This window comes from Clarias gariepinus, chromosome 11, assembly GCF_024256425.1.
Source record: "Clarias gariepinus isolate MV-2021 ecotype Netherlands chromosome 11, CGAR_prim_01v2, whole genome shotgun sequence".
NCBI classification, from domain to species: Eukaryota; Metazoa; Chordata; class Actinopteri; order Siluriformes; family Clariidae; genus Clarias; species Clarias gariepinus.
This window is the reverse complement of record NC_071110.1, coordinates 21,728,646-21,755,270: the sequence shown is the minus strand read 5'-3', so window position 1 is coordinate 21,755,270 and position 26,625 is coordinate 21,728,646. Positions and strand designations below refer to the sequence as shown.

At 39.5% G+C, this 26,625-nt stretch overlaps 1 protein-coding gene across 11 annotated transcripts in view; it reads left to right on the top strand.

The window, feature by feature from the left end:
- Positions 1-26,625, top strand: part of phldb1b (pleckstrin homology-like domain, family B, member 1b) — a 77,573-nt gene that overhangs the window by 23,755 nt on the left and 27,193 nt on the right. For 9 of the 11 annotated variants that reach the window (XM_053507233.1, XM_053507234.1, XM_053507236.1 and 6 more), the window contains 5 exons: positions 6,187-7,676; positions 19,955-20,167; positions 22,048-22,188; positions 22,353-22,490; positions 25,331-25,459. In XM_053507233.1, the coding sequence (XP_053363208.1) occupies positions 6,187-7,676; positions 19,955-20,167; positions 22,048-22,188; positions 22,353-22,490; positions 25,331-25,459 (2,111 nt within the window). The remainder of the gene's footprint in view (positions 1-6,186; positions 7,677-19,954; positions 20,168-22,047; positions 22,189-22,352; positions 22,491-25,330; positions 25,460-26,625) is intronic. The other 2 variants (XM_053507238.1, XM_053507241.1) reach the window with 1 other exon arrangement.

The following is a 26,625-nucleotide window of genomic DNA, read 5'->3' as shown; positions in this document are numbered from 1 at the left end:
GGTCACATTTTGAGCACAGAAGAAAATGATTTAAATATTTAAATGTAAATTCAGTTGCGTTAATGTTAATACTGTATTGTGATAAACTGTTGTAGATGGTACGGTCCCACTAGTGTGGAGTTGATGTCTGGAAGGCTTTTTAGCTATTTCATTTTTCCAAAACAGATTCAAACAGAAAAAACTAATTTTAATTAAGAAAATTTTAGACATTTCCTGGGAAAAAAAAAACGAGCCAGTGCATTTAATAGTGAACCTCTGAAACTCTCACTACTCTGTGAAGCAGTTGGGATAAAAATCTGCACCATAAGACAGAGACCATGGCTCTCTTTTGGGAGGAAAAAAGTGCTGATTTTAGGTAGGATGTAAAGAAACGAATTTAAATTTAAACTGAAGAAAAACGATTTTTGGATATAGTTGCTGTAACATTCCGTGTTGATGAAGCAGAAACTCCATTTTGTGAAAAAGCTTTTTATGTAGTGGTCTGTCTATGTCCCTGTACTTACCTATTGTATAGTAATCGAAAGAGTAAAGTTATAAGCATGGTCCGTGGAAGTTAGATTTTTCCACAGTGTTGTTGAGTTTATCTGTAATAATAAATGGTGACTGTGGAGCTTGTGAGGACATACAAATACCTGGGGGTGCAGCTGGACGACAAACTGGACTGGACTGCTAACACAGATGCCCTGTACAAGAAAGGACAGACCTGCTTGTACTTCCTCAGAATCTTTTAACATCTGCAAAAAACTGTTGACAATGTTTTACCAGACGATGGTGGCTAGTGCGCTCTTGTATGCAGCAGTGTGCTGGGGAGCCAGCATACAGAAAAAGAACGCCACACGTCTGGAAAAGCTGGTGAGGAAGGCAGGCTCAGTGCTGGGTTTAGAGCTGAAGAGCCCAACATCTGTGGTAGAGCGCCAGGCACTGAACAGGCTCCTGTCAATCATGGACAATACATCACATCCACAACACAACACAATCACCAGACAGAGAAGCAGCTTCAGCAACAGGCTGCTGTCTCTTCTCTGCTCCACCGACAGACTGAGGAGGTCATTCCTCCCCCACGCCATGAGACTGTTTAACTGCACACGTGGGAGTGGGGGTGGGGGTTTGGGTAGTCAGGCAGTATCATAACATCCTCACTATATGCACAAAACCACTGACTTTGCACAATAATATGCACAGGAGCTTTTACCTATTTTTATTTATTTTATTTTTTTTTATTCTTGTTTGTTAAAAGGATTGCTTTTTACCTTATTTTAGATGTAACTATTTGTGGACTGCTGGATCTGTGAATTTACCCACGGGGATGATTAAAGTATCTATCCATCTATCCATCTATCTCTCTCTCTCTCTCTCTCTCTCTCTCTCTCTCTCTCTCTCTCTCTCTCTCGGTGAGAAGCTCTACAAACTGGGTGAGCCTCTAGTGGAGCCATTGCTTCTCTCAGTCTATCAGAGGTGCTTTTGTCAACTCACAAGAATGCCCTCTAGTCAGCCTCTGCTAAAGATCTATCACGCCTGTATCAGCTACTAGACACCAACCCGGGGCAAACCCAGAAGCGGGTGATAAGATTAGATCTCGCAGTATGCTTAGGAGCGTTTGGGGATTCCCCATAAGGGGTTGAAATCTGTGACTTGGGATAGAGGCTTCTTGGCTGACCTTCTCAGCCTGCTGTTGGTGCGACCCCACCCGGAAAAGTGGAAGGAAATCAAATGAATCAATGAACAATGAAAATCATGCAAGAAGGACTTGTTCCACTATACCATCCCCATAACAAACCCATCTAACTTCCTGAAAACAAACTTCCAGTTGCTAACCATTGATATGAGATTTGGTGATGGGACTAAAAGTCTAGCTGAAAAGTAGTCATTTTTTCTGGTTTTTGTCACAGTTTTTATCATTAGTAGTTAGGGACAGGAATTACCAGATACAGTATTAAGATACCTCTGTGTCAATTAAAATTTTTAAAATTTTATTTGTCACATACACAGTTATACACAGTACAATATACAGAGAAATGCTCGTGACCTTAAAAACATTATCAAAAAGAAATAAATTATGTAATAAAATAAGAATAAAATATAGAAAAACTTAGCTGTAGAAAAAAAGCAGAATAAAATATAAAATAAAAAAAGATATAAAAAAACTAGTTTTAACAAAATATAGACAATATGTAAAAATATGGAAACTGATGTGGAAATTGACATAGAATTTAAATAGAAATGTCCAGAGAGTGTGCAAATATGCATGAATGTGAAGATGTAATGACCATAAAAGTGCAATGTGCAAAAGTGTGCAAAATGAAATGAAACAAAAATGAAATAGAAATGTCCAGGGTGAGTGCAAATATGTATGAATGTTCAAATGTATAAAGTCCATAAATTGTCCATAAATGTCTTTAGCCATAAAGGGCCATATGTATAATGCAATAAATGTATAATGGCCATAGTTTCTGTAAATCTTATGATTTTATAAATATCAAAAGATTTTGATAATGAAAAAAATAAATATCAAATTGGGATTTCATTACAATTCTTAAACAAATAACTCGCTCCTACCACATAGGATGCTAAACCAATGTGTGAACAGTTTAGAGCACGGCACCTGTAGGATTATAGAGGAACAGCTCAATTCCTCAATTTCAAATGCAAACGTATAAATTTAAAATTGATTAAAAAACATTTGGCCTCAGTAAATTTTTTGATGGCATCAAAAACTTCCACACAAAACAATATCAATATGTAACTAAATCGATCCCCTCCATCTCTATAAGTAATACACACAGACAGGAAGTAAAAGGAGTGTACTTCCTGTAGTAGGCAAATAGGGTTCATTAGTCATTCTTTCTAGGGCGATATACCGTAATCACAAAATAATGATTTCTTGACGATTAAGATGATCACAACACCTGAATCCTGGATGCCCCTAGCTAACTAGGGCAATCTCAATGAGGACTTGTCCTGACTACACTGGTTGCTATGGCAAATTCATTTCTACTCCTAACACAAGTCATAGACAGGTAGGTGGAGCTCCCTTGCATGCCACAGCAGGGAGTAGGGAGAAACCATGTGGATAGTTCCGGGTGCAGTTTTTCATTTCCAGACACACACAGAGTGTGAAATGTACCCTGGAGTCACACTATAGAGTGTTTTTTTTTTTTTTTTTTTTTTTTTTAAATGAGGTCTTATTCCAGGCATTTAGCCTCTCCCAGTCCCAGAGGCACAGAGGCTGCTGTGTTGCAGGAAAGCATCTCAAACTAATCTCCAATCTGCCTACAATCTGCCTCCTGTTATGTCCTGACATTTCCTGCTAGACCACATTGCCTGTAAACATATCTGGTCTGTTGCATTTCCTAGGCTGATAATAAACTTCTGTTTCATCCAGCATTCAAGAATCCAGAAAGACAAAGTGCAACTGACACAGAGTGGAATGAAGACAATTTCATTATAGAATACTTATAGCGAACTTTTTGAAAATGGTTCAATATGACATGATGGTTTCAGTCAAATCAGTCCTGAGCAAATTAGTAAATAATTGGATCGGTGTGGCATATCCCCCTGAATATTGGCTCATAGATGCTTTAACCACATGCACAAAATTCTTCTTGTCGAAGCAGAAATCGTTAAATATTTTGATTGGAAAAAAGTTTCATATTATGAAATTTGCGTTGTGAATGTGTAAAGACCATACAGCTCTTGAGATTGATGTCTAGTTCTTTGAAAGTCTGGTTTGTCAGCTGTGATTTTTGGTGGGATGCTTTAGAAGTACGCACTTGTATTCGTCTGTGTTCTGAAGATGTTTTACTATTGGGAAATTGACATCCTCTTGTTAATTTAAAAAAGAAAAGATTAGTACAGCCTATTATACCGCATGTACTGGGTTATGATTGGAATCCATAAATTGGATAAATTTAAAGAAATAAATCATACTGTGATGGTCCTGAATGCATTATCCGGCAACAAGTTTGGACTAATTTTCTGTCTTTTGGTATAATACTGTATTTATCCAGTAATAACACTGAATCTTTTCAAAACTGAATAACCCCTATGGCATTAGGTAATAAAGTTCAAGGAGATTATTGCATATTTTGGATGTCTTTATAAAAATCAGAAAAGAGCATTTCCAAACTTTTGAATGGTAGTATGTGCAGGAAATCACTGGGGTGTTTTCCTGTGTCAATGTGTTTAGTTGTGTGCAGGGAAACAAATTTAAATAATTTCAGTAGGTTATGTGAATCTAGGCTACAGTATAGAAAACCAGGACTTTGGTGAATGTCCAAAATGTAAACCATTGAAATAACGACAGTCAATTTGTTGCGCTTAAATTCTGATTAGGGTATATTTTTAGTATATATTCCAGTCCAATCACATGCTGATTGGGCTAATTGCTGCTTCTAAATTATCAATATTGTGTGAGCAACTGTGTGCATGCTGATGCCCTGCAATGGACTCTCATCTCATCCAGGTTGTATCCTGTCTTATGCCTTGTGCCCTGAGTTCCCAGGGATGGGTTACATAACCTGCCATGTGATCCTATAGAGACTCAAGTGGGTTTGTGTAAATCCTGAAGACCCATGTTGGATCAAATACATCTGCATATGAATACATGCTTTTAGGACCGCGCAGTACTTATATGGAGTACTCCATATACGAGATATTGTATAAATATTGTATGTAGCGACATAATCATTATCTTATTTCCATTTTTTTTAATCCTAGAGGTTTAGTGTAGTCTTCCACTGTTGATGTAATCACTACAGAATTGGGGCACTGCACATAAAAACATATGAAAGTGACACAGTTTATGTAAATACAATAAAAACAACCAGTGGTCTCTATCTTGTATGATAAACAGCATAGTAAACAATAAGAAATACGCACCAAACTCAGAGGGTAGAGAAAGGTAGCATGATGAGATGATAAGAAAACGAGTGTGGCCCTTTAAGAGACAGGAGTCAGATGTTTTCTCCGCCTCGCGCGCAGCAGCAGGTCGTCACATCACATCACAGTTTTCTCTCCGCCCCTTTGCGCGCAAGTCCCGCCTACTGAGCACGGTTATTCCAATCGGCGGAAGGCTCGTGATTAGCCAGATTGAGAAGACCTATCAGGATCGGGATTAGCGTTACTACCAACCAATCATGGTGCACGGAGGCTGGGGTTGCCGGAATGCAGGTGTGTGTGTGAGGGAAATACCGCCGCACATCAGGACCGTGGACAGGGCAGGGCAGCCGGCTGTAGTTAGTCCCGAGCACCGGGCATCGGAGCGGCAGCGCGCGGCCTTGATCGTTTAATCAGCGCGGATCTGTTCGGCTGCAGACCTGTCGTTATGTAAGTCCACATTCTTCCCGTCACGCTGTCATTTCTAGTCTGACCTGATACCAGGATGATGCGGAATTCGACAGATGCACCGATATGGTGTCAGTTCCTAAAGCGATTTATTAAAAGAGAAAAAAAGCATTATGCCATGAACATCAACCACATGCATTGAATCTCGTTTTCTAAACTGTAATCTACATCATTTGTTCACTTTATTTGTTTAAATGCACGTGTCATTAATGTGATTTGATTCATTTCATTGATGTACCTAATTATTTTGGTGCACTGGTTCATGTATGATGTGCATCTATTTTTCAGCTGATTACTGATTGAGAGATATGTTACTTTCTACTGATGTATGAGTTATTCCTGAGTGTTTATTTAATGGCATCCGGTTAAGATTAACAGTTATGTTGGTTTGAGAATCATCAGCACTGCATAACGAACTTGTGTTAACACTAAGCTGCTTGGTATGAGTAAAGCTCATGAGAGTCAGCTATCTGTCCATTATTTCTGTTCTTTTGAAATTATGTCATGATTACACTATCTATCTATCTATCTATCTATCTATCTATCTATCTATCTACAGGACCAGTCAAAAGTTTGGACAAACCTTCAAATGCAACGTTTTTCTCAATATCAATATAATATACAATACAATAATATACAATATAACTGTTCAACTGAGATTATTGCATATTTTGAATGCTTTCAGCATTGTTTTACAATGTAGAAAGAAATAGAAATCAGGAAAGACCATGGAATTAGAGTAGACATCCAAACTTTTGACTGCCACTTTATCAATTTACACAGACTTATGTAAAATTATGCTTTTTTTGTTCGTTATTCTTACTGTCCCTTTGTTTTTGACAGACTCCGAGAGCCTGGTCAATGGGAACCACCAGTCAGGAGAACCTGACTCTCACTCATCACGTAACGAGAGAGTGCGCCCTGAGCACAGTGCTATTGTCAGTTCCATTGAAAAGGACCTTCAGGACATTATGGACTCCTTAGTCATGGATGATCCCCCACCCTCTTCCTCCTCCTGTGAGCCCAACAAGCCATTGGGTCCTCCTGCCGCTCAGTCCCCATTGTCCCCCTTGTTAAATGGAGGTGGACGCTATCTTCTCTCACCCCCCACGAGCCCTGGTGCTATGTCAGTGGGCTCCAGTTATGAAAACACCTCTCCAGCCTTCTCTCCTTTATCCTCACCTTCAGCTGCAAGTAGTGGGAGCTTCAACAGCCCCTCACCGAGTGGTTGCCAAGACCAGATTCCTTCTCTTCCTCCAGTTCCGGTCAGGTCATCTAGTTACAATTACACAAGTCAGCCGCCCGTACCTCAGCCCCGGACTATGCTGCCTTACCCGAAGGTGCCTGAGAGCCCTCGGCTCCAGAGAAAGACTCTTCTTGAAGCTCCGCCGAGCCCTAAACCAGCCCGCAGGGGCCTGAGTCAGGATAGCCCAGTGGGGAAGTCTCCGGACAGCCCCCGACTGCCCCCTATGTTGCCTTCTGTCACAGTATCTTCAGTATTTAGTGATACACAATCTATTAAGCTATCTGTGCCACCCAGTCCCAAACCGACTTCTAAATTTACCACCACGTCATCTTCATCCCCTCCTTGTAGTCCCAGGGTGAAAATGAACAGCGGTCTGCAAGATCATCCATCCAGCTTATTTCATGATCAGTCTCAATCAGATTGCTCATTCATTTCAAGCCCCTCCCAGCTTCTCTCTCCTCCTCCTCGGGCATTCCAGCCCCCACTGGACCCAATTGTTCACATAATCCAGGGTGGACAGCCACAGTCCCACTCACTACAACCTCAGGAGAGTCCGCGGCTGGCCCGCAGAAATCTAGAAGCTGGCTGTGGCAGCAACGTGAGGGATCTGCCCCCTCTCAGCCCCTCCCTGGCACGTAGAGGAGTACCAGTCCTGCCAGGGGCGCTTCCAGGAACATTCACAACCTGGTCTTCAGATAGCCAAACTGCCAAGATAGTGCCAGAGAGTCCCAGACACAGACGCAAGGCTTCCTCCCCCTCTCAGGAGCTATATAGTCCCCGACTGGCGCGTGCCCGCAGCCCTTCGCCTACCTCTGGGCTAGCAGATGGTGGCGGACGCAAAGGAAGCTTTGGGAACACATTGTCTCCTGCCATCAGCCTAGGCTCCCTCTCTGGTTCCTCGCCCTTAGCTAGTCCTAGGACCCACAGGAAGATGTCAGCAGGGCACAGGGAATTGCGGATCGGCCACCCAGGCATGAGAGAACGCAAGAACAGCATCACGGAGATCAGCGACAATGAAGATGAGTTATTGGAATACCATCGGCGCCAGCGTGAGGAGCGCCTCAGGGAGCAGGAGATGGAAAGATTGGTAAGTCACATGATGGAGCAGTATGATACGGATATAAAAAATAGAGAGTCACCGCACTGTGACTATTTGTCAGATTTATTAAAGAGCTACAGCTGTAGTTTAACATGTTGACTTTTTTGGTAGTTCCATGTACTGCAGAGGAATAGTGAAAACATTGGCATTTATTTTTGTACTATTGCAGCTGACATATATTTCATAAAAAAGTGCAATTGCTTATTATATACTGATGATTCATGAGAAATTGCTTCTTATGTACCCGTGAGTGTCATTGTGTTGGTCTGAAACCTTGAGTAAAGCCATAGTTACTCATGATAACAGCCATTCTAAGCTGACAGCCTGAAAGTTATTGGGGCTGCTGTCACGCTGTGACAGAAGGCTGTGATTTCACCATGGCAACATTATTGTTTCTCTCTCTTTCTCTCCTGCTCATCCTGGTCTTAGACTGACAACAGACATCTCAGTCTGGTCATTTGTCTGTAACAAAGCTATTGAGTCTGTCGTCTTACATGGAAACGTAAAAAAAACTTCTGGATACTGACACTTTTTTCACTCTCTTCATATTGGGAGAAAAAAATATGATGATCAAAATGTATCTGTGTTTGTCTTAAGACAAAATCAATCAAGAATCCATAAAGAATGGAGTAAGCCTAGCTAATGCTGAAAAAGGAAAAGGTTTGATTTAAACTTTGCTTATTTCTTTAAATATTTAAGATCAGGTGTAAATCGCTTTGCGATTTGGATTTTTTAAGTATAAAATAACACATTTTAGTTGGTAATTAAGTAAAAACAACGACAACAGTCGTTGTTATTTTATGACATGAAGGTCATCTGTTCTGGAATGTTCTTGCAAGAACAGTACTTGTTAAGTATGAAACTAGCTCTTATAAAGACCACCCCAGGAAAGCAAGACCAAAACTCACTTACAGAGCACAAGTAACAGACAATAGAGATACCAATCTAAAAAAATCAGGAAAAAACACTGAATTAGAAAATGTGTCCAAAATTAGTAGTGTATAGTGGTAGTGTATATTTTTTTATGTAGCATTTTTATTCTAAATAGTCAGTGACAGTTAAACATTAGGTTTTGTTTACAATTTGGATGGTGCTATTTTTTGTGTACTCTGGCACATGATGAAAATAGCTTTAACACTCTATTGTGGCATTTATCAGAGCAGAATTCTTACCAACCTAAACATATCACAGGGCTGTGTGCAGCTGACGTGGGCCAGAAGCTGGGCCTAAACACACAGCAGGACTGAGCCAGCTGAGGTCAGAGGTAAGCAGCAGTGAGGCATCCATGCCCTTCCAGCAAAAGTGACTCCACAGTGTGAGGTGGGGGGTAACGGTGCAAGTTATATTTACCCCTTAAATCCCCCTATCCAAAGTGCTTCTCGGTAAATGGATTTAGTAGGCATATTGAACATTTTAATCAGGAATATAGTATAAAAATAGTCCAGTCATTTCTGAATGCTATCATGATCATCACAGCTTTTATAGCATCTGTCTAAATACCTATCTATTACTGAAGGATCATTGTCTAGTGTAGGAATGACATCACATATGACATCTGAAAAGCTTTTTTTTGTGTGTTTTTTTTTTTTTTTTTTTTTTTTTTAAGACCAGCTACGTTAGGAATTAAAAAACTTGCATCATGCAGCGTGTGCATTGTTCTCAGCATTAACTTGCTGAGGCTTCAGAAGCAAACTTGGTTACTGGAGAGACAGCCCTGATGCACACAGACACTTGGCATATGTCACCAGTCTGTCAGTCGGTTCGTGTTGTAAAGATGCCAAGGCTGGACAGAGATGACCTCATTCATTTTTAAAGCAAAGGCTCCTGAGATGACATCATGTTCATATTTTAACTTTAGATGGAACGGAGGACCGGAAAAATGTTTAAACGTTAAAAGGTGAACCACTGCATTTAGCATCAGTGTGTAACGGTTTAGTGATTTACTGGGATACTCAATGCAACCAAACCATTGCTGCACCATATATATAAAAAAGAGGTTTTATTGGTTGTTCTGTTTTTACATAAATGTTTAAGTTACCTGCTAAGTTGTAACTAGTGTTTTAGAGAATATGTACCTTTTTAAGATATTAAATCTATTATTAACATGTGGTTAAGTCTTGTCATGGACATACAGGACCAGTAAAATGTTCAGACACACATTCGAATTTAGAGATTTTAAAACTATGAAATAACACACGCTGCATTCGGTATTTAATTAACAACAACTCCTTTTTTTCACAAATGTTATTTTAAGACATGAAATTTAGCTGATTTCAAACAGTTCTTCTAAGAACAGTATTTTTCAAGCGCATTTGCAAAACACCATGATGAAACTGGCTCTCATGAAGACCATCTATGAAGGTAAAACAGTAGCAAAACCCGAGAGCTTGCAAATTCGAATGTGAGAACTTGTAAAATGAATATTTGTATTTGTAAGTTGAAATTTGTACTCACAGCTCTGATGTGAAAAGCTGCATCTATCGATTTGCACACCTGTGTTTTGAATTCGAAGTTGCAGATTAACAGGCACAATTGTGTACTTTGCGCTTTACTTCAGTTTCGCTGTACAACCACAAGTCAGCGCTCACAACCTCTCAGATCTGGCAGTACAACCTCAAATCCTGGCGCTCTGACTTTTGCTACTCATTTTGCGATATTCCTGTAGCAAAACTGACTTGTGCACTTGTAAACGTGGGGGCGGGGCTGGGGTGGAAATGAAGTCATTTTATTGGTCAATGCCTCTCTAATGAACAACGCCAGCCACAATGCAAACATTTGTATGCATATGTATCAGCTATTTTGTTTTTAAACGCTTGGAATTTTTTTTTATTAACTATCATTAGTTTTACTGGATTTTATATACCAGTAAAAGTGCAGCAATGTCGTTTAATTGGTTGGCATAGACGACCCACCACCACCGAAAGGGCGCGAGCTGCTCTGTGTAGTCTGTGACGTCATCGCGCACAAAACGTCCCACTTCATTGGCTGGCTCCAACCAATTAAATGTTCATTGGTGAGGCATTGACCAATAAAATGACTTCATTTCCACCCCAGCCCTGCCCCCGCGTTTACAAGTGCACAAGTCAGTTTTGCTACAGGAATATCGCAAAATGAGTAGCAAAAGTCAGAGCGCCGGGATTTGAGGTTGTACTGCCAGATCTGAGAGGTTGTGAGCGCCGACTTGTGGTTGTACAGCGAAACTGAAGTAAAGCGCAAAGATAAATGTGTAGTACACAATTGTGCCTGTTAATCTGCAACTTCGAATTCAAAACACAGGTGTGCAAATTGATAGATGCAGCTTTTCACATCAGAGCTGTGAGTATAAATTTCAACTTACAAATACAAATATTCATTTTACAAGTTCTCACAATCGAATTTGCAAGCTCTCGGGTTTTGCTACTGTTTTACCTTCATAACCATCCTAGGAAAGAAAGTTCATTTAGAGTTACCAGCCTCAGAAATCACCACTTAACATCACCTCAGATGAGAGCTGTATTTTATTTTATTATTATTTTTTTATAATGGGGTACAAACCTTTGCACTGTGGTAAAAAAAAAATATTTCTGAGAGAAAGAGAGAATTATCAGAATTGCACACGACCTCAGTCTCTTCTAATAGAGATTTAGTAATTACTTTCTAAACATCATGTATTAAAGCCAGTGAAAAGAAATGTTCGACACATGAATAGCCACAATAAAGCTGTGTTTGATGATGGACCTAATCAGAATCTTACTGGACACGTACTGGAATAGTATGCATTACTTTTGACTTTGAGGTCGATAACATGTTCATGGTAAATGATTAAAGTAGTAGTGCTGATGATAAATTAAAAATTGTTCAAAAAGTTTTCATTGCTTGTCAGTTCAGACAAACACAAGTAGTTTGCGAGGCAGAAAATTAACAGGGGTCTTTCTTAGTTTTGTTTTTTGTCTGTTAATTTCAGTTTAGCAAGAAATGTTAATTTTTTTTGCAACACTACTGTTAGCGTTGACTGTCCACCACAGTCCCTCTCACTTCTGGTCAGTAAAAGGCACATACCCACCTACACAACCAGTTACGAAAACACTTTCAGCTAAAAAATGCATTTAATTACGTTATGTTATCTTAAACCACACTTCTCAGTGAGAATTTTTTAAGTCGATTAGATTTGTCGTTCTGAATCATTCGTGTAACCCCTGTTTAGGGGCACTACCTGGTGTGTGAAACAATGGCTTGCACACCCTACATTTAACCCTGGACCAGTTAGTTAGCTATTGCTTAGAAAGCTTAAAATGTCATTTTCGCCATTCTACGAAGTGTAAAGCATAGCATTGTCTCAGTCACAGAAGCAATGAATGAAGGAATGCTATTGCTAACAAACACCATTAAATCCAGAAGTAATCACGTATTTGTACACCATCAGATGTAATCAAACTTCTGTCAACTAATCTACTTATTCCCACCTTTATCTTCTTCCACACACTCGTTCTCTTTTGAACATTACACCAGACCTGCATTTCATCCACCGGGATCCAGATCAGAGTTTTCTTCTATCTGGGCATCAATTGCTAGATTAGCCCTTATTTGTGTGATGAAGCGCTAGGCTATCAGATAATTTTTCTGTTATTCGATATACATAAAATGTCTATCAAATCAAACAAAAACATAGTAACCACTGTCCACTGTTTTGATTGTCATCCTGGAAGTCATGTGTCTGTGAAAGGTCTATAGCTTCATCTCCGCTGCATTCGAGAGGGAAATTCTGTTAAATAGCAGAAGTTCAGCTTTTTTGCAGATTTAAGAGTTTGGTTTACAGTATGTTTAGTAACACTGTTTGAACTCGTATTTCAAAACTCAAATTAAGTCAAAGATTAATCAGGGCTTCTGTTTGGTGTAAAATCGCGTGGCCTTTCATTCTCGGTATCATTCACAGCTATGACTTTATAGAGCTCACAGAGTTCATTAAAATCCCAAAGCATAGACTGGCCAAATACTTTCATTACCTAGACATTTTATAAATGACCCGGGTGACTGAAAGCAATCGTCAAAGATAAATGATTCAGTTGGCTGGAGAACTCGACTAACCTCTCAGTTCTCCTTCTGCCTTATTTGGTTCTTTATAACTGTACGTCATATCAGCCTGTTGAGCCAAGACTAATGGAATGAATTTATGGAGTAGTAACAGGAACTGAGTGAATGAGCTGGCTAGAGCTGCATGTCTCATGGGATTGGTATATGGCAGCCAGAGTGAAGCAGACGTCTACAAGTTCCATGGTTGAGCTGTACGTACAAACATACCGACCTTTCCCTGGAACGACTTCTGCTCTTATTTATTGTGGTTCCAGACTCATTGTTGCATGAAATATTTTAAAATGATGACTAGGAGAAACATGCCTTTGCATGGTTTCTGGCAATTTTTAATAGTATGAAAAGATGGATGAATGGATTAAATAAATAGACTTCATAGAATGTACTGTAGCTTGAATTATATGTCCATACCTGCACTGATTTTAAACTGACTAATTACAGCTCGAGTGTGTCTCATGGTGAAAGAGAAATTCATTAGACAGCGACACAGGAGATGGGAGCCTGTGTGTGTGTGCACTGTGAGTATCGCTGCAGACAGACAGAGACCTTTGGAATGTAGGGGTCGGGGTCAGGTGGCACTGCCCTTTGTCCTGCGCTCTGATTGGTCCCTACACACTGGACTTGACTAAGTGGAAATAAGAGCAGGAGCATCTCTAAAGAAAACCATCAATCACTCCAGACTTGTCTCAGGCTTTTTCACATTTCACATTGCAACCTTTTTTCCAAAACCAATTATGTTTTTCATGTTTTTTGGCCTTTGCTAAAGATTATACTCTCGCATGTGATTCTGAAGACAGTGATTTTATTTTGCCTGAGAAATTCTTTTAGGTGCTACAGTGTTGATCAGTTTTCTTGTCTATTCTCCTTTGCATAGATGAAAAAGCTGATAAAAGGAGTTGTCATAAGTGACTGAGTCATATTAAAAAAATATTTTTTAAGTATTTGACACATCAGAAATCAGGTGTTTGTTTTTTAATACTTAAGCTAAATGGTCTCGTGCTTGCACTGAATTATTTTGCGGTGCTATTAGCAAGTGAAGGGTTTCCCTTTTAAGGTTAGGTCACAAAGGTTAGGTGACCTAATTGTTTAAAGCACTATACAAATAAAATTAAATGGAATTGAATAGGTGCATTTACATGAACTCTAATATTCCATTAATGAATTGGGAAAATAGCCCGATTGGAAATGAAATGCATCATGCAAGCACATCTCAGTTGGAGCGGTCTGACCCAGTCGGAATGAATGAGAGGGGTGGTGTGAACCTTTGACAATCCATTCAATAGGTAAATATTAGCTGTGTAAACACTTGAATTGATCGTCTCTCTATTGTTGGAATACACCTGTTCTGGGCGTTTTTGTCACACATGGCATAACATTTAAATGATGATTTTTAAGGAGGTAATTTTTTTTCTTCCATTCCTGATTGGTAAACTTACTGAGAACAAACCTCTTCCCTTCTTCTTCACTGTGGATTTACATTTACTTGGTCTTTGGTTGAGGAAAGGGTACTGATTGGCTCACCGTTTCACGTCTAACCAACCAAATATGAGACTGGAGTCTTTCTTTGTGAACAATAATAACGCAGAAAGGGATTTATCTGAAAAGCTTAAGCTTAAAGGTGGAAAAAATATTATCCTTCCTTTCCTTTTTCTTCTACTTCTGTTATATCTGAAGGTTTCTGCATTTCAAGTATAGTGCATCGCAAGAGGAACCAATTAAAATCACATTTTAACCAATTGCTTCTCATCAGATCAGTTTTGGTCTTAGCGGCTTTTGGAATCTTTCAATCAGATTAAAGAAATATCGTCCATGTAAACTTGGCTAATTTAAGACTTGTAAACAAATGATACTGGTTTTGAAAGAAGGTGTAGTCTACTTAGATCACTATTTATCCAGTGCATAAATATTAAAATGGCTGCGCAGTAGTCGTTTGTGGTAGCATTTTTGTTGCTCGTTTGTTTTTCCCCGTTTGTCATGTATCCAGTGCATCTGGCACCTGGAGAGAATTAAAGCAGATGCATACATGCTTCCTCCTATGAAGCCAGCCTCTGCATCTCTGGAGCTGCTCCTCATGTTATGTCTGTCATAGCTGAAGGAAGGATATGTCTGCACGCTTGCACGTGCACGAGCTTACAGATGCGTGCGATGGCTTGGTGTCTCTCTGACTGACAGTCATGGAGAATCCTATCCTTTCTACGCAGAGCATTCCGATTTTCTTCTCAATAATACTCCTACAGCATTGTGGGAGATTGCTTTTCTGTTGCAGCACTGGGGAACCCTATCTTTGTTTTCCACTAAATCATAAGTATTGTCATACTACTACTTCTCGTGCACAATTAATGCTGTGCCTTTTACTCAATAGAAATAAGATACAAGGTATGTAGTGATCAGGTGACATCACATAGATTCCACTATGATTTCCACTAATTACAATGTAACAGCCAACTGAATCATGAGAAGGGAGTGAGATTTTACCTTCACTGCTCAGATTCAGGTCTTTCGGAGCACTCTGAGTTTTGAAGTGTGTGCTTTTGGGGGTTAGAGAAGGAGGAGGAGGGGAAATGGTGGGCTCTTTTTGTTCATCCGTCAGAACATGTGTGAGTTTGGTCAAGAGCAGGTAGGGTTTAAAAGACCCCACCTCCATGTGAGAATGTCTCCATGGCGTGAGAACTACGACCACTTTAAAGCAAGCACAATGAGGGTAAGTGAGTACTTTTGTGTGAGTGGGTTTTGTGTCTTTTTGTAAAGGTAAGTAAAAAAACAAGGATATTTTGTAAGTCTTGTCACTTTCCTCTTTTTTAAAAAAAAACAAAAACAAACCGTTTGTTCGATGTAATTATCTATAATGACGTTCACTTGTTCAGAAAGAACTTTCCGTTTGATCTCACAGATGCCTTCGGTTAACCTCTTGTAGTTCACGTGGGTTAGAACCATGCCTCATTATGAGAGAATGTTGAAGCGTTGAACTCCTCCAGGAGTGCACAGGTTACCTTAGAACACCATTTATGTCCCTGAGCGGAAGCCACCGTATCAGAGACTCAGCAGGCCGAGTTGGAGATAAAACGTGTTCCGCAGCCTGCATGGGGATTTAGAAAGGTTTCTTCAGCTCTCGTTGCCCGAGGAATCATGCGACCTGCATTCTGTGGGAAGCTTATTAAACTTTATTGATAGTTCACATAGAAGGAAGAAGCTGCGTTTTCTCAGACTGGACTAGACACATTCAGGCTGTACTTGAGTGCGCGATCACTCTAGTCTCGGAATGTTTTTGTTTAATTATGCCGAATGTTTCTCTGTTTGGCGAGAAGGCTGGATGTTGTTCTACTTAGGCAGGGGCAGATGTGTTTAGTCGAGAAAACTTGCCGGTTGATTTTATATCCTGCTTAATTTAGTCTGAAACAAAGTAATGCATTCCAAAGGCTTCAAAACAGAGGGATTACAGGATACGACGGTTTGGCATTCAGACGTGTAATCTTCTCAGAAAGACATCTGTGTCAGATTCAAGGGAAGACATGTTTCTTTGATGCGGGGGGAAAAAATTCGAAGCGCTTATTCCTCCAGAAAGAACGCGTCAGATTCATTGCACTCACACTAAACGGAAAAGACAGTTTATTAGAAAAGTTTAAGCTAAAAAATTTGAAAGTTGAAAAATTATCTCAAAATAAAATAAAAGCTTTGTATATGTTTTTAAACTCTTCATGCAACTGCAAAACCCAGCCTCAGGATAATGTCCTCCTGACAGCTCGTGTAGTGTCGGGGGTGTTGGAGCTGAGAGCTCTGTAGCCGTAGGGCTTGTGGGATGCAGATTACAGGTTAGAGTAATGGAGGGTTTGGAGTAGCTTCATCACCCAAGATCACAGTGTAGCACGATCTCAACCAGGCTTTGTGGCGCATTATAATATTACACAAAGAAAGAACTGAGATCAAGCACTTCCAACACCAAATATTTATCTTCTTTTCATCATAATTTTACCTTTGTACATTAACCAAGTACAGTATGCTTGTTATTATGCATGTGGCATGTTGTAGAGGGAAGTATATAGATGTATAGATACTGTATATATAGATGCAAAGTCTCAAAGTAATGTCTTCACATTTTGCTTCCAGAGAGCCAGACTTTTTGTGTATTTTTTTTAGTGTAATCTTGAGGAATGGTTCTCCAGGCTTCCTGAATGACTTTTTGTCTCTCATTTTCAGCCTAGTTCCTGTACCTGAACAGTTTCAGAGTATATTTAGTTCGTTAAGCCACACAGTGTACAATGAATCATTCAAGCATAAAAGCATCTAATCATCTAACGCTCCCTGGCATAAACCAGTGGGAAACCGATGCGGATGATGACTGGTGATTAGTATACTGGTGATGCTGAATGCCGATGAGAGGAGGAATGAGTTTGCTGCTGAGGTTGATAAAAATTTTAGAAAATTACTTGTTTATGTATCTTTACACACATTGCAGCCTGTCACAGTAAAACATTTGTTTCCATTTCTGTAATTTAATTCAGAAGATGAAAGAAGATGAAACTAGATGACCTAATAATAATAATATTATTATTATTATTATTATTATTAATAATAATAATAATAATAATAATATTAATATTAATAATAATTTGAGCTGTCTAACAATTCAGCTTTGATACGTGTGTGCCAGTTCATGTGTGAGAATGATTCCTCCTGCTCCCCAATTCTCAATTTGAGTCTTGGAGTATACGCAGGCAATCAGAGAAGAAAAACTTCATAGATTTGAGAACCTTCTCATTAAGGTTGTCAGCTGACTTTTTATTACCTCATAAAGTTGCTGTGCCTAGACCTGACCAACTGAAACAACCCCAGATCATAACACTGCCTTTAGAGGCTGGTACACTGGGCACTGTGCATGATGGATGTATTTGCTTCTTACCCTAATACACCCATCACTCCGGAATTGGGTCAGTCTGGACTCGCATGATCTTTTCCTGTTGCTACAAAGTCCAATCTTTATGCTTCCCAGCAACCTGAAGCCTTTTTCCTGTTAGTTTTAGTGTTTTTCTTATGGCCATGTAGCTGTTTATTCCCAATGCAAGTTCTTGCATTGTGTGTATGTAAATTTAATTTCATTAGTAATAGCTGAGGTTACTACTGTTCATATATTATTTTATTTTTTTTAACCATGCAATTTCACCAAATGTTTTACATTCATGATTGTTTTTTTCTGACATTTCTTCCCTTAAGTCGAGGTTCAGCACAGTTTCTTTAGATTTTAATAATGTGTTGGACAGTTCCTAATGTTACATGCATTAAACAACTAGAATATGCACATAAAAAAAAACTCATTGCAGTTTACCTACTTGCAACTAAGCGCAAAGTATTGCAGTGTTCCTGCCCTTCAAGGTGGGCCTGAGAGACCCAGAGAGACAGCGGTCCCACTGAGCTGAGACTGTATTCAGAGCCAGAGCAGTTGGAGATCGGAGCCATACTGCTCTGTTAGCACATGAGAAGTGTGTTTGTCAGCACTGAAGAAGGAAACACGCTGCTCAGTTTACTGCCTGTTATCTTTCAGTGTCTCATTTCAGTGTTATGGGCTGAAGGGTCTGATAAGAGTAGATATATACAGCATCATTTCCGTTTCTTTCTGCCCCTGCCCTATCGATGTCAGTGCCTGCTCTTACTCATAATCCAGGCCCAGAGGAAATTAAACTGTTTTTGCTCTGAAACGATTTTTCTGTTAGAAGACACGAAAGTCACTGATGTTTTGCCAGATGTGTCCCTTTACAGAGTTCATTGGTTGCTCCCGTCATCACTTATGCATCTATGGATGTGTAAGAATGGAAAGGAAAAGATAGTGGATTGTCCTGTTATGTTAGCGGTGTCGGCAGTCTTATCCACAATATGCCAGTGTGGCTTCAGATGTTTGTTCCAACCCAGCAGGAGTTGCACCTTCTACTGCATGTTTAATCAGTACATCTTGGTCTTCAATCAGCTATCAATTCTGCCTGGAATGAAAGCCTGCAGACAAACTGGCCCTTTGTAGATAAGATTGAACTTGTGCTATGCTATGAAAGGCATGTGGGTCTACTTGTCTCCTTCACAGTAATTCAGTACACCGCAATACAGAACAGTAAGTTCTGATACTCCATATACTTTGGTTCTAATTAGGGTGGTCTTCCAGAATGATTCCCACATCATCAGGTCCCAATGGCTCTCAGGATGGTGATATTTGTGCACAAATGATTCACAAGTGAATTAAATGCTTTGCTTTGGGAATTTTTGACCGACTCGTTAGATGCTCTCCATCATCATCAGAACTTGAGCTGTGTGATTAAAATTGATTGAACCAGTTATCAGTTGGTTGGTTCAATTAAAGTAATTGACGAATCAGTTTTCAATGCATTCACATCTTCTCTCATTTTGCAAGAGTACTTCTTCTTCTTGTTTAATGGGCTGTTGGTGTGTTACCCCCATCTACTGGACCGGATTTATATGGATTTATCACATTTTAAACAATCAACAGCAGATGTTTTGCAGAGTTTCATGGTTTATTAGATACTTAAAGCAGTTTATAGTTACTTGAGACAAATGCGACAGTTAGTGCTATCGAACACATTCATGCAACTGAATCGAATCGAACTGATGAGCACAGTCTCTAAAAATCTAATCAAATAGCCCAACAGCTCTAATTTTAATACAGTGTAAATTCATTTAAAAGACACCTCTAGCACCTTTAGATATTTATTACTTTTTATATTTATGAATACTATTACAAGAAGAGTTAAAGCTGGTGATGTGACTCAGGTGGTTGAGGCTCTAGTTTTCTGATTGGAGGTCAAAGGTTTCGAGCCCCACCACTGCTGGTTGATACTATTAGGCCCCTGGGCTAGACCCTTAACCCTATGTCCATATAGTTACTCAGCCAATGAGATACAGGGCATCTTTAGTACCAGTCCCAACCCTGGTGAAATAAATGGGTTGCGGCAGGAAATGCATTCTGCATAAATAAAACCTGTCCAAGAAAGAATAAAAGCCCAAGACGAAGCTAAAGCTAGTGACATGTTTTTGAACACCTTACTAAGTATGTCATGTACTAAGTATATCTATTTAAAATTTTGAAGATTTCTCAAAGTAATATTGAGTCATCTCTACCGAATGTCATGTTCTGCTGCCCTCATGACAGCTTTCACTCCTGCACTGAGTATCGCTTATGTTTTGCTCCTATTTCTCCCCAGGAACGGCAGCGACTAGAGACCATTCTGCACCTCTGTGCTGAATACAATAAGAACGATGGGCCGAATGTGATGGGCGTGTCAAGACCCACCTTGACGCAGATGCAGCGGGAGAGTGACGAGGAGAATCTGAGAGAGGAGTGTAGCAGCACAGAGAGCACACACCAGAACATGAGGACACCACACAACCTACAAAATGGAGATCACAACTCACAGGTCACAACTTTTCCTTCACCTGCATTATTTAAGTGTGTGTGTGTATGCATTAAAAATTTAGTGTGTGGTAGAAACAGAAAAAAACATGACCGAACCTTCAAAGATGAATAGACAGATATTTTTATTCTTCCTTTAGGAAGTTTAAAACCGGTTAGTCACATACTGTATGTTCCTAAACCAGGGTCATATTAAAAAGCGGTTATGTAAAGCGTGATGAAATAAATGTCTCAGTTTGAGATAAAACACGGGTCGGGTCGTTAGAGCGAACGTGTTCGCAGCAGTCTGATGTGAGGGCGTGTAAAATCCCCAAACTATAAAAAGCAAGTAACCAGAGTCCTTTCAGATTTATTTATAGCCCAGTAGCATACAAGTGAAGATTTACTAAAGATTGATTAAAAACTGTTGTTCATAGTCCATACAAATGCAAGGAAATGTACACAGCCATCAAAATTCAAACTGTCCATGGTTTTAATATTTTTGACGAGAATTGACAATAAATATTACTGAAATGTGATGGAAATTTTTTAAATACTTATTTAAAAAAAAAACTTGCAAAGACGTCTTGTATAGAGATCTGAATCTGAATACAAACATTAAATTCGGACCTCAAGTTTAAGAAAATAATATTGTCCATACTTTATTCAATTTTATTTCTCTACATCTGCTGTAGCCTTTATTTGTCTTAAGCCTCTGCAACGAATAATGTAATGTCTATTAATTAAAGAAGACACAAGTATTATTTTATCTGATTAGAGTTGCATGTAATGTTGTGGAACGCCCATGAAGCTTAGGCCTTGTCCACACAGAGTGTACAGGTTTTTTTTTTCTATGCTTTGACCTTTCGTCCTCATGCAAACTCCTTTTTAGGTCATTGAAAATGGATCTTTTGGCAAACTCCTTCCTGGCCAGATGAGGATATTTGGAATCTCTGTATTCATTGTTGATGTGTGGACAGAAAAAAATGTGCCTCAGTATGATGTTCATGATGATGAATTTTTTCAGGCTTCTGATCAGCTTTACTGTTAGTCTATCACTACCTGTTCACTTAGACATTGATTAGACATTTTGTGTTTTCATGTGGACAACAGCTCATGTTTTGTAGACAGCCCCTATATGTTTCGACAGGACTTTAGTTACTTCAGCATGTTCCCGGTTATCACTTATGTTACAGCAGCTATAAACGGCTGTTTATTTGCCAGAAAGTCAGAAAAATGAAATTTGTCATACTATACAATTTTTTTTTTTTTTTGATTTTGTTACTATTCTAAACAATTATTTGCTCCTACCTGTTATGCTGCCTACCAGTGTGTGAAAGTTTCATAGCACACCTCCTCTAGGATTATAGAGGAACTGCTACATTTTACTACCTCAAATGCAAACTTCTATTTTGAAATCAAACATGAATTGCCACACAAAAGAATCGCAATACCTAATGTTTCTATTCCCTGTCTTTAATTATTACTACCTGCTACAAATCACTAAAACTAGAACTCCTTTCATAAGTGTTAAATAAATCTTCTCTTCACAGGAAATTGAAATCAAAAAACAATTATGCATGTTTTTTATGTTTATTTATGATACCGGTCCCTGTGAATGAGCTGTCACTTTTCCAAATGAAAACACATTACAATGAGCTCATGATAAGAAACCTGTTATTTCGATTCTATGCAGCCCTGTTGTCTGCACTTTTGGAAAATTAATCACACTTGTCTAAGATTTAAGAATGGACCGGATCTTAGCGATAAGACTAACCGCACACTGGTTTCTCTGCAAAATACTTTAATAGGATTACTTAAATGCTGTTATGTTTTTTTTGCTTGACACAGTATAGGTTAAAAGCGTCCTAATGGCCTATTTGTGTGTGTATTCTGTGTGTGTAGCTGGAGGAGATGTCAGGGAGTGGAACTAGGCTGGAGCTGAATTATCTGGAGGAGGAACGGGTGCGAGTGCTGGCGAGGGTCGATGAGCTGAAGGCTCGGCTCACGGAGCTGGAACAACAGCTACAGGAGAACAAACAGGAGGTGGGAGAGAGACAGGGGCTCAGAAACACTTGAATCACATGCACGTACAAACACGCACAGAATGTCGGATAAATGAGGTTTATGTACACAAAGGAAATCTTATAGGAGAGTTGAGAAGAGGGGAATGCAAACCCTAGCGAAGGTGTGTGTGTGTGTGTGTGTAGGCGGAGATGGAACGGGCCTTGCTGCAGGGTGAGAGGCAGGCGGAGCTGAGCCAGATTGAGACCGAGACTGACATCATCACCCAGCTGCAGCAAAAAGCCAGCGAACTGGAGAGCGCCATCCAGAGGGAAAAGGACAAGGTAGAAGCTTTTATTATAAACACACACACACAATATACCTTAGTGAACATGCAAAATACTGAACAGTAACAAAAACTGCAGGAAATATAATGCAGTATCTTATTGGCTCTTGGTTAGTTCATAGTTTTGGGGTCATTGGAGTCATGTGACTGTTCTGTTTCTCTAGAAGAGTGTGTGGGTGTGTGCAGGTGTGTATGCATGTGTGCACGTATATTTAGATGGGGGTGGGTTTGTGCAGGTGTGCATGTATGTGTGTCTGAGAGAGAGGGAGAGATGCAGAGTTGTCTCTCTGGACAAAACAGGTTTTTGACATGACCTTAAGCTTAGGATCTTTTAGCCATCCACTGACTTAAAAACAAAAAAAAGGACCAGGTGCCACTTTCCCAAAAGAAACAACTTTCCTATTTGATGAAATCATTTTGAAGGAGCTTTTTTTCCCCCTGTAATTTGAATTTTGCTTGAATGGCATCACAGAAATGTTAGAAATACACCCACATTTATTGGGTTTTCATCAAGTCATCTACTTGGCTTCACTAACCAAACTCGATTAACCTCTAATCGTCTTGGTGCATCCCTCTGCTTATGTTTCTTTTCATCTTCCTTGTCTGTTTGTCTCTTATTTGCTCTTTCGCTCAGACTTGGGGATCAGCTCATGGTTTCACAGAAAACAGTCTGAGTACACAGATGGCAGATGATCTGAGGTTTGCTGAGGGGTCTGGGGGATCTGATCTGGGAATTTCTACAAGTTTTTTGTGCGTGTGTGTTTGATGGGGTTTGGTTACTTGGTGAGAGAGGGGGTGGGGATTTTTGGAAAGGTCACATGCTCTATTCTTGCACACCCCAAGCAAAATGTTGCATAAATCGAATCTGATATATTACATTATTAACATAAAAAAAAAAAAAAAACATTTAAAACAATATTACCATCATTTAATTGATGTAAAAAAAATATGGAGACTCCCGAGTGTAACTGAAAAGCGCTTGCCTCGTTCTTAGGAGAGCGAGAGATGAGATCCTCATGATGGCAATGCCACAGCCATCTATGTCCACAGTGTAAGAGGGAAACATTGCCCATGCAGTCTGGGTGGAAGGAATAATATTGCCCTCTATATTGAAAGTTGCTGGGTAGAATTTAGAATGTGGCTTAATTTGCGAGAAACTGGAAAGGATAACAAATAAAAACAAACAAACAAACAAACAAAAAAAAAAATATATATATATATATATATATATATATATATATATATATATATATATATATATATTAAAGGGTGGTCAAACTGGGATTTCTGATTAAATTTCTTGTGAATGAAGGCTTAAAAAAATGTAACATTTCTAAGACTTCAATCACAGTATGATGACCCTCTTACTCCCAGTAAAACATTTGAATGGTGCAAGTGTTTTAATAAAGGCTGTACGTCCGTAAATGACTAGACGGCCGGGATAGACTGGATTCTCGTGAACATTCAGCAGGTGTAATGGCTGATCGTTCAATAGATAACTTGTGGAAGAGACACATTTGTCTCTAGGAGCTGTACACACAATTATTTAGACGCACACACCACTTGCACGTTTACTGGGACTCGACCAGGAGATATTGCTGACTTTATCCACCGTGCAGTTATGACCTCACTCCAAGCTATTGAGTTCCTGGTAGGCCAGTGTGACAGACATGAAGCTGGCAGAGTCCGATCATGGCTCTGGTGTGCTGTGAAAACGCTGGGATAAGTTCATGCATGAGTGTAGCAGGGGATTATATAGAGAAATAAAGGGATCTTTTTACTCTTATAACTGTGTTCTATTAATCTGTACAATCAAAAAGTCCTGGTTTGACTCAGACAACTCTCATACATACATAAAAACTATTTATTTCTTAAACAAATAAATCAGATAATTATTTAAAATAGTATTTTTGTTTAGTCTACTTGACTAAACCATCTAGCCTTTTTGCCTTTTAAGTTTTGGTTATGGGAAGAAGATTTCATGTAACAGTAAATATAAACAGTCAGGCTTTAAATAATTTCTTTCCTGCATGATCTGGAGCTCCCTTAATACTCGATCCCTGTATATGTATTAAAAGGATTTACAGCAGCCAGTAGAATAATTAAATTTTGGATTCAATTATAAATCATTCAGAAAAAAATGTTGCAGTTATGCGCTGGCTAATAATTTAGTGATGGATTGCCGTTTCTGAACAGATTCTTCAGCAAAGCCGCAAAAACCTAAACAATGAACTTGAGTTGACTGTAGTTTATTAGATTTATCTGAAATGCATGAAGCGCACAGTATACTGTCAAATGAGAGGTGCTTTTCAGTGTTTTAACTGAATCACCTGAAAGAATAGAACTCGGCTGTCTTTAGGCTTTCACTCAAATAAAAATAAGCCAAATCGTGATATCAGTTACTATTGACTTTTATCAAACTCCCCTGTGGACGTGTCTATCCCTTGAAATGGCATGCAGTGAATACACCCACTGATACGTGCTTGTGCCATATAGCTTAAACCACGCCATATTCGTGTGACTGCTTTTGGAAGCAGAGGTGAAGGCCTTTGATACACACTCATGCTGTACCTTCTTGCTAACTAGGAAATGTGTTCTATATTCACCACATTTTTAAACATGAGTTTATTTAATAATATGGATGCTGTAATAAATGTAAAAAGTCAAGTCTCTCAGTTCTTCAGCCAATCCCAGTCTGTTGTGTCTTCTAACCTCGGACGCTTGTGCATGGCGTGGATTTGAGCAGTGTGTTTTCTCTCCCCCTCTTCCCCTCCCTCCCCTCCTCCCCCCACTCTATCTCTCTCTCCTTCCCATGGATGGTGTGTGTTCTCTTTCTAGGAGAGGGCGAATGTGGACAGGCAGCGGGAAGCCCTGGAGAGGCTTCAGGACGGCTACAATGAGCTGAAGAGCCAGCTGCATAACTGCCCTGAGTCTCTAAGGGAGCAGTTGCAGGAGCAACTCAAAAGGGTCAGTCTCGTCATGGCGGTTTCATTCCAGGACCATCAGAAACTTTGCCCGACTCCAGTCATAGCATCTCAGAACCTCGCACACACAAACCATGTCACTATGGGCCAGTAGAGTATGCATGATGCTTAAGCAGAAAGACATGATATGACCTGATTCAGCTTGTATGCAAGTTATGTATAATGAAAGCAAACACTATGCCATTTTGTTTCTTTAAAACATATCATGCAGGTTGCTATTGGCTTAGATTTTTTATTTATTTTTTGTTAAACTTTTCCTTTACTGTCTGGTGGTATCCTCTCCTCATTCCTACATTTACCTCATTTTGCCTATATGGATAGAGAGTTATGTCAAAGGGTGTCTAAGGGCTATGTGGTGAATTCTGGGTAAAAAAAACAATCAGCTATTCTTTATTGCTGCGCATGTCTGTCTGATTGATTTTTGCTGATTCTCTGGTTATGTGTGCATGCTTGTTTTTCCTGTATCACATTTTAACTCCTAACGTTTTACTAATGTATTAATGTAGAGATTAATAGTGATTTCCTCAATTAGTCTGCATTCTTTGTCTCCTTTAAGCTTTCATCAGTATTGGCATTATGACGGAAAAAAAGACATGATCGTTTATTCACTGTTGTTTAATATTTCAGTAGGCTCAGCAGTCTTTTCACCCGTAACTTTTCCTTGTTTCGGTTGTTTGTAGTAGACCATGCTCTTTTCGAGATGGATTTTCTCTACTGGATGGTATTTCCAACAGAACAGCCCTGCAGGCTGCTCTGAGAAATCAACACTGACACAAACTCTCAGCCCTCAGGCTTGCCCATGTCAAAAAGAGTTTGATTATAGCACAGTGAGGGCTGACCGATGATCTTCTGTGAAAGCATGAGTCAGGTTCACTATAGGTCAGATAAAGACGAGACCAGCTTCACAGTATTAGCAAAAAAAAAAAATCAACATGATGTTCTTTGACTACTGACTTGAATTTACTCTTAAAGGCATTATATAGCACTTGGGTACACAATAAGCTCACACCACTGCAAGTATTTCACATACTATTCAAGGACTGAAATGCTAAAGCCCAGCAGTGTGTCATGCTTGGTGCGCAGCAGCTGTGCTCCTAAGCTGCAGGACCATGTGCTCCTGCGCTTATCAGCTGAGGACCATGACTGGAG